Consider the following 12,787-nt stretch of genomic DNA (forward strand, 5'->3'; position numbering starts at 1 on the left):
TGACCTGACCATTGGTAGCAAGTCTTTCCCAAGAATACTTGGACAAGAATGAATGAATGAATAAATAAATAAATTAAATAAATAAATAAATAAATGAAAAAGAATAAAAGGGGTAAAATTAATCATAATATCAGTTGCATTTTGTTGGCTCAAAAAATGCAACTCTCTTTGTCCTCTCCTCTATATATTGTTAAATCTAAACAATGAATCTATCATTTGACATATTACAGTTTGCACTGTTTATATTACTTAAATATATATAGCCATAAAGAGGCAGAAAAGGTGTTTCTATCCTTGTTCTGTCTAAGACTGCTTAAAGAGTATTTCTTGTTTATCTTCAAGAGCACCTTAATGTTCCCAGGGCTTGCTGTGTGTTTAAATGACTGAGCACTTTGCTTCAGTCAGAGTAGTAAAATAATTTAGTTTGCTCTCATGTTCAGGACTTATATAAGATATAGCTTTAGTTTAGTTTAGTTTAGTTTAGTTTATGTTTCCTCTGTTGCCTTTTGAACTCTCTGCCAGCTGCACCATCTCCTATCAAATATGTTCCACCTGGCCTGTTGGGCCTTTTTAATAAATTCATTAGTACAGTACAGTACATTACATTACAGGGGTAAGGGAAGGGGACAGGGAAGTCCCTCTCTCTGAACGTGGCCCGGCCTTAATGTCTGCCTCATTCGACCATTGGAGGTCCCCTGGAGACTACAAGGCTGGACTATGTCATTCAACTAGCTGACAAACAGGCAGAGCTCCATGTGTCAAATATAGACATGAACTTGGCACACGCGCTGCTGGGACTATACCCATGACACCTCAGTGAGGAATGCTTCCATGTTGCACACTTACTGAAGGCAATGAAAGCTGTGGGGGATTATAGGGGAGAGGTGATGGTGAGGGTGGGCAGGAGGAGGGACGCTGAGAGATGGGTAGGAGGGGCCTCTATTTGCGAGACCAAAGGGATATGGTTAATTATAGACCCCCTCCGTGGTGTAAGCTCCACCCAGTTGCTTCACCCCTCGCCTCGTGCCATGTGCACACTGACCTCTGGGAATCGCGCCTAATTCTCGGTATACTACTAATACACCTACACCCTGCCGGTTTGAGTTTTGCAGTCACAGGATTTTGTTATTTTGATAATCCACAACTTTCATTGCTTTCACCTTTACACTTTTTAAATCCCCCCTCCTGTGTTCCCTTTCATGTATCCATTTCTCCATCCCCCACCTCCTCCTCCTCCGCCTCCGCCTCAGCGTCTCACTCCAGGCTAATTATGGAGACTGGCACCATGTTGTTGGTACGGGGATTTACCACCCATAGAGCCTGGAGTGAGAAGAAAGAGGGCTAGTGAATTAGGCAAAAGGTAATGTCACCGATACATTTCAGACAAGTGGATGGATAGATGACGGGAAAGAAAAGCAGAGGGTGGGACAGAGATGAGATGTGGTCAGGTCAGGTGGGTGTAGGAGCTGTTGTGTCCTGATGGTTCATGCTGGGTGCAGCTGTGAGGCAGGCTAGGACTACTGCTGCTGTATCCGTCAGCATGTGCACAGGTAGTCTTATGTAACTGCTGGCATGTGGCGTGCTTGACATACACCGTGTGCTTTTGCTTTTACCCTTTAACCACTTGTATAATGCTGTTCAAACAGAAGGCCACAGGTCCAAACAGCGTAGGCAGGTAGGCAAATAGCGGTTTGACTTTTATCTCTTCAAAATATGCTGTCGCAAAGAGAGTGCATAAGACGTTCAACTGACACGAAGTTGCCCTCCGCTTTGTCTATATACACAATCGCTTTTAGTAACTACACTTGAATCTCTGACATACAATCATACATAGCATCAACTTTCTTGATTAAATACACCTTTATTTAGAAATATCCCGCAACATAAAGCAGATAATAACCCACTAATGTTGGTATTGCACCGTATTATTGCAGCTTTCTATAAAAATCTGCAATTAATCAAATTACTGTACAGTATGTGCAAATAATTGAAAAACAGACTACTTGGTGCCCCTGTAGGTCTTGGGCCCTGAGGCAGTTGCACACTTTACGCACTAATCCAACCTGCTTGAGTAGACGGAGGACATGCCTGAGCTGTTTGTCTCTGCTGAGAAGTCTTTGTCTGCCTTTGAGCAGAACTGACACCTCCTTTTGTAGTTTCATGATGAAACCACTGAGATGTCATATTTAGGATGGATAGTGGACAGCTGCCTCAGGGCCCCAAACAGGGTCAACCTCATATGGACCACTAAAGCAGAATATAAACTGAAGGGCTAAAATCTGCGATAAAATCCTCCATTGCTTTCACATGGTGCATATTTCTAAATGAATGTATGTTTACTCAAAGTACCTCCACTGTATCCTGCCTAGGACAGAATAAAATTCCAGGATGGGCCCACATCTTATTTTTGTCCTGGTGCCCTATTAGCAGGTTTATCTCCCACTCACCATTACAGTGAAGCTCTATAGTGACCGGTGTTCCAACATACATCCACACATACTGACGTTAATAGACAGACGGTGGTTAAACAGCGTTTCCTCTGGCTAACGAGGTCTGGTATAGTGAATCTACAGATTTGCCACGGAACAGTGAGAGACAAGTGAGAATTTATGGCAGAGCCAATGCCTGACACATATCTGGCTGTGGCCCCTGCACATATTTATAGATTTATTCTTAGATATGTTGTGCCTTCATTGGTGTGTGTCAAATAAGGATAATTCATTCGCCATATGTACGTCTACCTCCTTCTTTGCCTCTGTCTGTGTTCCCAGATTTCCCAGATTCATTAATTGACTGTTTCTCTAATCATGTGGATTCACATATGTGTTATGTCAATTAATATGTCGAGTATACTCAACAAGGAGCAAGAGGCTATGCTTGCTTGTGCAAACTGCCACGTATACTGTCTGTTAGATGCTAAACAGATTCCATCTATCCCTTCTCTCCTGGACAACGTAGCACGGTGATTGAAAGACAGCCGAGCCAGTCGTTCAGGTGCAAGCTGTTTTCCCAGCAAATTAGAGGCTTCAGAATTATTTTGAATTATTTAGTCAGGAGTGAGCAAGGAGCCAATCAGACCCCCGCCCCCGGCTAACCATCTGGGAACAAGCCAAGGAAGTGGCTTTGTAGTGAGGCAGGAAGTGAGTCATCGCTGTTGCTAGGCTAAATATAGCTTTGGTGGCGTTAGCAGGAGGCGGAGTGGGCCCTCTAGTCGTCACACACATGTTATCAATGGGAGTTTTGCTAGTGGAGGAAGAATTGGTGCACACACACAGACAGCGTGCTAGGGGGGGAGGCCGATGCCAGTGACAGACAAGTGTGTAAACGAGGCCACCTAATGTCTGAGAGCATTTTAGGAAATGCTGCTCATCGTCACTGATATCTGCACCCATTTGTGTCAGCCTGTCTCCCAGTCCTCTGTATTTCACTCAGTCACCATATATGTGTCTAAATTGAATGGGAGAGAGCAGTCAGTACAAAGCAGGGCATTGAGCTGACAGAAGTGTACCGCGCAGTCTGTCTGGGAGCTCTTCACACAGGCCCAGCTCTCTCATTGTGCTTTGCAGACTTGCAGGGAGCCAGCTCTGTCCATCGCTTAAGCTGCATGTTGGGCAGACTGTTAACACTACTAACAGATGGAGAGGAGGCAAAAGGATATGGCCCTGGACTGGATGGGAGGGAGAGAATAATTAAATTAATTAAAGTTGGAAGCCCTGCGTTATTACCCCAAGGCAGTATGTATCATGTGTGTTTAATGGTTGGATACTGGTCAACAGCACTTGTCACTGACACTATTACATGAGGTTAATTTCCCAGATGGTGATGTTAAGTGACCACAGAACACAATTTAAGATTTTTTTTCTCTATGCCAGTATGACTCAAAACCAGTGAACTGCTTCAAAAACAGTACAGTTTATGACTGATCTACAAAAGTACAGTTTATTGATTAAAAATCACTTCAACAGAGCCAATACACATTGATTGAAAGCCACTTCACAATAAAGCACTGCAGGTGTTTTAGGACATTTGTGCAGGTAGCGTTTGAAAGGATAACGCTGGCGATATTTAGGCACTGTAAAGCTGGCCTGTGTGTCTAATTCCTTATACAGCTTATCCATCTTTGTCTTCTACCCCCTTTGTTGTCCGTAAATGATGAAAAACACATGAGCCACACTGTTGCACTGCAGTTTATTTAAAGTCAATTACAGATACACAGTTTTGCTGTTGTAAAAACTCACTAGCTAACCAAATGTGTATTAAACCACTGCTAAAAATGGCTCCCAATGAGCTGTTTACTACTATTAAAATGAAAAACCACAGTGCTCAGCTGTTTTAAGTTATTACAGAGCTTTTTAAGAAAATGAAACCATATTCTTGAGCCTTTTTAAAGACCATTACTCACAGAGGAGGGAGGTTTATTTAAGTATTGAGGGATGGACTAAAACGTTGTTGGTTTTGGTATTGTGATGGGATTTGTGGACAGAAGATAAAATCTATTATAATGGCACACTTGAAGGAAATGTATAAAGGCACTTATTCAGGCGATCAATCGGTGATTAAATCAGCCCAAAACCTTTTATTATGCATAGATCTAGCCTGTTTCTGTCCCATTACCCAACCCTTTTAAGCAGGCAAAAATGTGTCAGACAAGACTTACTCCTGACAAACCACCAGGGACATACAAGTCAAACTAGCTGTGAATGTATGAATGAGTATGCGAGTTATGAGTTACGAGCTATAAGTCTGATTTGCAGTCTTGACTTGTAGACCTCAAACAATGGATTCGCAAGAAACACCCAATGACTCAGCGCTTGCTAAGTCTGGTCAGAATCAAAGGAAAAAGGAAGTCCTAGAATAATTGGGTGGAGAAGCCTCAGATCCAGCATCCTCTCAGGGTCACTGTGCTCCTCTGTAGAACGTGCCCAAGCCCGCCCTCCAACGCAGGCCCCATCCAACCAGGAAATGAGGAAATGATATCATTGTCTACGGCCGTTGTCGGAGTTCAGGCCGCTATGACGCATCCGGCCCTCGGGGAATGAGTCGTATACAATGGATCCCCAGTTAAAATGCAAAAAAAACCATCAGTTACATCAGCACACAGCTGAACAGCTTCTTTCAGCAGGGAAAGACATAACGCATACATACTGAGCAGCTGGATGTGTGCATTAATATTATATTATTATTAATTTCTTATGTAGGATTTATATTGGATTTGCATATAAAAGATTTGTATAAAGAAGTTATTTTCCCCATTTGTGTGTGTGTGCATGTGTGACATTGATTTCCTTGTTTTCGGTTCTCTCCAACAGAAAGACGAAGTGTATCTGAATTTGGTTCTGGATTACGTTCCTGAGACTGTCTACAGAGTGGCCAGACACTACAGCCGAGCCAAACAGACTCTGCCCATGGTTTATGTCAAGGTGTGTGTGTTTGTAACTTTATTAACAAGACTGGGGACAATATTTAATCAGATATGTATTCAATCAGTTATTGTAGCATCAATGCTATCTCAGTAGAGTGCCATCAAAATGTCTGGACACCCCTCAAAAAAAGTATTTTATATCCAAAGTAAACAAGTGTGACATTTATGCTTCATTGTGTTTGTGAAAAATATGTGATGAGACTTTCATTTCTGTAACATTAATTCTCTCTCATCCATCTAATAATGGATCAAACCAACGTCTCAGTGAATTTTTAAGGTCGAGGATGTATTCTGTTTCTGAAAACATGAGCACAATGTTCAATGTCAGATTTACTTTGATGGTTTTAGTCTAGATACAAAATAAATGATCATCCCCCTCTTAGTTTAACCAAGATTAGACACAAGATGGTTTCAGTTTATCTTCCCTGACAGTGGACGGGACAGACGTCTGTATATGCCCTGTGTTAGTTTGGACAAAGTATGGAGAGTGTAATCATTTATTCTTACATAAGACCTGAACCCTAAAGCATCCATAAACCTACCACACATAGTATGTTTGTTTTCTAGATTTAAATCTGACCTGCTATCAGCTTTTATTTGGAAAGATTTACTGTTCTGAGTGTGAATTTCAGTTCAATGCCTGCATCTGTAGGCTAAATGAGTTATAAGCAAAAGAAGATGTAAAATGATATTTGATCAAAACTTTCTCACTGACACAATTTACCTATGTTCACATAATTAAAGATTATGACATTTCATTTTCTTAATTTCACCACACTGCTAGGGGACATAGGGGTTTCTTTAACTTTGCAAAAATAAACAGATTCTTCTCGCTTTACTGTAAAAGAAAATATTGTTTCTCAAATAAAAAATGTCACAGTATTATCATTTGTACAACAAAATATGCAAAACGTAAAGGTATGACTGGACCTTTTTTACAGCACTGTATACTACCCATCCGGGCTCTGATATGATTTCTGTGTTCCACACTGTGTGAAATTTGTTTGTTTGCATGCCGTGCGCACAGAACACTTGTTACTTTTCGAGTATTTCTCTGGCTGTGACACATATGAGAGCCAAATGTGAGAATAATTTGCAATGGCAAAAAACTCACTGCACATTGTCTCTTCAGTCTTAATATTTTTCCAATATCACTGAAATAATAGGAAAAAAAACACCTAGTTAATAAATCCCACTGAGCGGAAGAAGCACTCACAGTTACCTTTTTATTTACACGCACCAATATGAATATTCATTATCACAGGAAATGGAACCCTCGCACATTTTGGCTCACCATATTAACACAAGGAAGCTATATTAAGAAAATAATGAGCTTGATTAAGATGCTTATAAGAAAAACTAAATTCTATAATGATGCTTTTATTTTGAATTCTGTGTTGGAGGAAATTCTATTTACATCTAACATAGAATTAGTGTTTGTATACATATATCCCCATGCACCATGCACCAAAATCACCAGTTTCAGATTGAACCTGAGGGGAGAAACAGGTCTTTTATTTCTGCAATGCCTCGTAACAAGGTTCAGGAATTTTTTGATACTTTGTTATTCTTCTGACCGGCCTGAAATGTATTCTTGAGTGGTTGTTTCCAGACTTGAACCCTGTCATAAAAACTGAGCTGTTTGTATAAATTGTGTAATTGTAACCTGTGTGTTTCTTTATGTAGTTATACATGTACCAGCTGTTCAGGAGCCTGGCCTACATCCATTCGTTTGGGATCTGTCATCGGGACATCAAGCCCCAGAATCTGCTGCTGGATCCAGAGACCGCCGTTCTCAAGCTCTGCGACTTTGGCAGGTGAGACGCACTGACCGCGTTTTATCAAGTTTTGACAGCAGTGGTTTGGTATTTCCTGGCACTTAGGAATAGTGCTTAGCACAAGCTAGCACACATAGCTTAGCAGAAGGACTGGAAACTGGGGAAGCAGTTAACCTGGCTCTACCTTAACAAGTTATGCCTACCAGCACCTATACAGCTGTTGCCTGGAAACTTCATCGTGGTTCCAGATAGTCACTGCATCCAGACAAGAAGTAGTCTGGTACATAACTGCCTACCTGTAGTTTTTACAGTGTGAATTAGTGAGCTTTAGAGGTGCTGGTTGGGGACTTTCTTTACTGTTCGACAGAGCCAGGCTAGCTGTTTTCAGTCTTTATGCTAAGCTAAGCGTCTGTTGGCGTGAGAGTGGTATTGATCTTCTCATCTAACTCTCAGCAAGAAAGCAAATAAGTGTATTTCCCAAAACTTCAAACTACAGAGTTTGTTCCTAAAGCTGAGACATGGATGCTGTAACGTGTCCATCTGAAGAGTTTAAATGTGGCAAAAAAATGTTCCTTTACAATAACCCCACTTTTTTTAAATGTATTGCTTAACCGTTAATTGAGGAGTATTGTGTATTTTATTCCGTACTCACATGTGTGAATCATGTTCTCTAGATTCATACTCCGCTTCTTTGGGCCATAATGCAGCAGCGTGTGGTGAGGATGGTGATGATGATAATTACGTGCTTTTATTTTGTGTGCAGTGCTAAGCAGCTGGTCCGTGGAGAGCCGAATGTGTCCTACATCTGCTCTCGCTACTATCGAGCCCCTGAGCTCATCTTTGGTGCGACTGACTACACTTCCAGCATAGGTAGGCTGACTGCAGCTGTCACAGTCAACACTTTACCCGTAAACCACTTCATAAGCTTAACCTCAACACCTAAATGATTTTATTAGGTTTCTTGTGATTTATTAGATTGTAAAAGAGACCACATATTGCCAAAGAGAATATTAAAATACATTCTGTGTTATGTATTCTGCATTTGTAGCATGAGACCATTAGATTATGGTCTTCTCTGTCCCTCCTTTGGTGCATATCTGACTTTTTTTTTTTTTTTCCTGTTGGTGACCTGCCGATTCCTTTTAGATGTGTGGTCAGCCGGCTGCGTGCTGGCAGAGCTGTTGCTAGGACAACCAATCTTCCCCGGTGACAGTGGAGTGGATCAGTTGGTTGAAATTATCAAGGTAATGGCTACGGTGACCCACAGGGCGTAAAAGTCCTCATTTACGTGACTAAAGGTTTTTATTTTCTGTTTCACAAATGAATAGGAATTCAAGTTAAAGACATGTAACGCATCCTGTTATTTTGTCCTGTTTTTTTCAGGTTCTCGGCACCCCAACCCGAGAGCAGATCCGCGAGATGAACCCCAACTACACCGAGTTCAAATTCCCCCAGATCAAGGCACACCCTTGGACTAAGGTGAGTCAACAGGTACATGAGCCCTTTTACTTCTCTAAGATCCACCCCTGCATTATCTTTTGTCTCCATGTTTGTGTTGCTAACATGCCTGCATGCAGCTCCACAGTCATCCAACCTCATCACATCCACCCTGCAGAGCCCCCTGAGGCCTGCACTGAGCTTTTTAGACCCTACGAAGAATGACCGATGCAAAGAAAAGTTAAAACCTTTGACATAAAACTCTTCTCTTAAGGAGTTGAGTGTTTTTTTTAAGCTGCATGTGAAGCATTCAAAGCTTGCTATCAAACAATATGAGGAGTGTTTACCCATGCAATATGGCTGCAAATGTGTTTTATTTATTTTTTTTGCTCCTTTTTGAATGGCCTAATGCAAAGGCAGCAGCTGTCCCATTGTTGATATTGAGTAAAGATTTTTTTCGGCCCCGCCTGTGGATAAACAAAATGCTTTAAAAGCTTTTTTTTTTTTTTAATCCCATTGTTTAAGCTAAAAATGTCCATCAAGCTAAAAGTATGTGTTAAGTATGTATATATGCTATATGATTTTTTTTTTACATTTCAGAGTGAGTTTAAATGCAGCTAAGGGTAAATACATTACATTACTTTACATTTTGTTTGGCAGATTCTTTAGACTGGCTGATGAACATGTTTTTTTCTAAAGGTTGGTTGAGTACATTGAACCTGTGTCATCTCAGTTACAGCACAGTGTCACACTGACCACGGAGTTCATCCTGCTAAGTCAGTCCTTGCTTCGGTCGGGTCAACCTGACTTTATTGAACTGTCACATTATTTCCCCACTTCATGCTCTCATGTGTCTGTCTTCCTTGCCACCCAGAGCTCTTTCGTTGGATAACAGAGTCATCCAATCAGCAGGCAGCAGCAGGTCCTTCTGGGCTCTTAGGCGCCCTTCTGTGGTCGCTCCCTGCAACTGCGATCAGTCACTACTACTGTTCACTGTTGCAGCAATCAAAGACATTCATTAATTAATACCCCTACGTACAACTTATTACATTTGACAGCACAGTAGGTTTCATAAAATATACTGTAGGTAATTTGGAGGACACATGTTCATTTTGTGTGTGTGTATGTGTTTGTGTGTGTGTGTTGACAATATTAGACTACTTTTTATGACAACACTCAAGAATAGACTTCGTACGTTCATCGCTGATGTCTGTCTTTGTGTGTACTGTGTTCAGGTGTTCCGACCGCGTACGCCTCCAGAGGCCATCGCCCTTTGCTCTCGCCTGCTGGAGTACACGCCCACGGCCCGCCTCACCCCTCTAGAGGCCTGCGCACACTCCTTCTTTGATGAGCTGCGCGACCCCAACGTCAAACTGCCCAATGGGAGAGAGAAGCCCTCGCTGTTCAATTTCACCACCCAGGGTATGCAACAAGAAAGCATTAAGCATGTGTTTGCTGTGTAGTTTTTGCCATCACGTTATCAATAGTGTTAACACATAAGTTGATCTTGAAATCAAAAGAGCAATTATTATTATTGAGTCCATTTAGCATTATTACCTCTTAACCTTAGTAAATATTCCCGTCTTATTAGTGCATATAATGTCTGGGAAGTTTTCATTGGTGGCTGACGCGATCGCTGTCTTACATCCAAAATGGAGATGTAAAAACATGACCTGGTAACTTTTTCTTTCAGAGTTATCCAGTAATCCATCTTTGGCCTCCATACTCATCCCTGCCCACGCCCGCAGCCAGGCCACCGCCTCTACCCCAACCAACGCCTCTGCCACCACAGGTTAGAGCCTCACTTCTTTCAGGAAGCTCTGTTTATCAAGCACTGGTTGTGACCTCTGTTGCTGCTAACATGAAAAACAGTGTAAAGCTCTAAAGGTCAATATATTTAACTTCAAGTTGAACTTTTACTGATAGTTGATGTATATTAATGCTGCACCTGCAAGCAGTCGCTTCACCTACCAATCTCCTAACTAAACTTTTATGTAAATTGTACATTATCATTATCATCAATAGATGGCAGCAGCACAGAGCGAGGTCCCAGCACCACCACCGCCTCTGCCTCAGCCTCCAACTCCACCTCCTGAGCCCACAGACCACCCCTGCCCTGCCCCGGTCTCAGCCCCAGCCCACGGCCTCTCCATTGCCCCGGCCAGGGGGTGAGCTCAGCTCTGCTCTGCTCTGCCCTGCTCTCCTCCCTGACAGCAGCGGAGCGATGCTGACGCAGTCCGGGTTCGACAGCTAGCCAACGGTCCCGTGCTACAACCACAAACCAAGCATCCCTAATCTGCCTCTTTCATCCCCGACTGGCCCCTCACCCAGCTGTTTGAGCTCTACTACTCCATCCTCTGTCAAAGACATCTCTCCGTGCACTTTCGACGGGGGGAAGCAAAGCGCAGGGCCAGAGGTGTTGTCGACTGTACTATTGATAAAAGTACACTGTACATGTATACACAATGCTAGCCTGCTAATGTTTGTAAGAGGACAATCTGTAGAAAAAGTCCTAAGCTGTTCCCCTTGGCCCCCTCCCCTGTCTAGCGTCTCCCTCTGTCCTCCTCCATGTTGTTCCATTTTTCTGCAACCTCATCCTTTGACCTCTGACCCTGGCCGATGTCCCCACCAAACCCCCCATCCCCCTTTGGTTCCTCCTGTAGTGCATGGCCTGAGTATGGTTAGGATCACATGGGGGGGTCACCCCGCCCCTCTCACTTCTCACCTCCACTTCCGCAGACAAGGCATGAGGCTCACGCACGGGTATACACACATACACACTCACACACACACACACATCCACACACACATGGATGCATGATGATCCTGATGTATGTGGAAAGAAGCAGTCCACTTGCGGGGGTAACATTTGGACAGGTTGTTTGTTTTTTTTTTTGTTTCTTTGCCCGGGGTTGTTTTTAAATGGTTAGCAAGCTGTTTTACCCGACCTTGTTTTTAATTTTTGTTTTGTACTCCTGGGCAGATGTTTTTGGATTGCCATGTGCGATGGATGTGACATGTATCTGGTCCTGTGTGCTTGTATAATATATACATACAATACAAAACAAACATGCATACATACACAATTTATATTACTTTTCCTTATGTATAAAAAGTATATATAGATATATGTATATTAACTACAATGGTTCAGAAATCATTTATGGTGAGCTCATATCTGGCAGAGCAGTGGCAATATTTGCCGTTGCCTAAAGACAATAGATTTAGATGAGGTGGTGTTTTTTTTGTTTTGTTTTGTTTTGCTGGAGTGTGGTTAGATTCCAGCACTCACTTCCCTGTTCTCCTGTGTTATCTGTATTAAGGCTGTAGATGGAATTTAGGGCATTGCTCTATTCCCTGTCTTTGTACCGACTCTGTCTGTAACAGTGTGCCTGTGACAGTGCAGTGTCTAGACAGACATCTTCCCTTGTCTAGCTCTTCTTCTCTCTATCTCTCTCTCTCTTTCTCTGTGAAGAATTCAAGATGTTTCCTAACATTTTTCTTCCCTCGAGTCCTTGAGAAGTCTTTCGCTCGTCGCGGACTGTCTCATGTATTGTGACCACTGACTGAAGTGTTAGCCTAGCGTTCTTTCTCCTCCTCCTAGAGCACACATAGAGACACTCGGTACAGTCTGTCGAAGCGTCTTATTTACAGAGAATACTCACTACATTTTAAAATAAAAAGAAAAGAAAAGAAAAAGCAGAATTTGTATATACAGTATAAATGCTCCTCACCAAAATTCTGACTTGTATGACTTGTATGTTGTTTTTTATGTTGTTCTGTTGATTATTATTTTTCCATGTTGTGTTCAAGGTATGTATATATGCAGACCCATGTACTGTTTATGAGCAAAAACAAAGATGACAAAGGGTAGGAAAAGAAATGAAAAAAAACAAACAAAAAAAACAGAATCAGGGCGAAACTGATATTGTTTATGGATATTGTAGATGATGATGATGATGATCAGCTTTATCCAGCCATATGTTCAATCTTACCTGTACAGTACAGTAGATGACAGCTGTATTATTGTAACAAGAACTAGTCATGTATAGTGTAACTATAGTTTGGAGTGCCTTTGCTTTCATACACCTTCGCCTTGCCCCCCCCACCCCCCTCACCGCAGCCCCCGCCATCCACCCCCCCTCACCTC

General features: G+C 42.2%; 1 protein-coding gene across 2 annotated transcripts in view; it reads left to right on the forward strand.

Annotated features, from left to right (window-relative positions):
• Window positions 1-12,742, forward strand: part of gsk3ba (glycogen synthase kinase 3 beta, genome duplicate a) — a 32,575-nt gene extending 19,833 nt beyond the window's left edge. Inside the window, exons 4-11 of one of the 2 annotated variants that reach the window (XM_035676475.1) lie at window positions 5,310-5,420; window positions 7,109-7,239; window positions 7,964-8,070; window positions 8,347-8,444; window positions 8,584-8,691; window positions 9,873-10,059; window positions 10,331-10,429; window positions 10,663-12,742. In XM_035676475.1, coding sequence (XP_035532368.1) covers window positions 5,310-5,420; window positions 7,109-7,239; window positions 7,964-8,070; window positions 8,347-8,444; window positions 8,584-8,691; window positions 9,873-10,059; window positions 10,331-10,429; window positions 10,663-10,733 — 912 coding nt within the window. In that variant the 3' untranslated portion in view covers window positions 10,734-12,742. The remainder of the gene's footprint in view (window positions 1-5,309; window positions 5,421-7,108; window positions 7,240-7,963; window positions 8,071-8,346; window positions 8,445-8,583; window positions 8,692-9,872; window positions 10,060-10,330; window positions 10,430-10,662) is intronic. The other variant, XM_035676476.1, reaches the window with a different exon arrangement.
• The last annotated feature ends 45 nt before the right edge of the window (window positions 12,743-12,787 follow it).

The sequence above is a fragment of the Morone saxatilis genome, unplaced genomic scaffold, assembly GCF_004916995.1.
Source record: "Morone saxatilis isolate NCDOM2014 unplaced genomic scaffold, NCSU_SB_2.0 Contig5, whole genome shotgun sequence".
NCBI classification, from domain to species: domain Eukaryota; kingdom Metazoa; phylum Chordata; class Actinopteri; family Moronidae; genus Morone; species Morone saxatilis.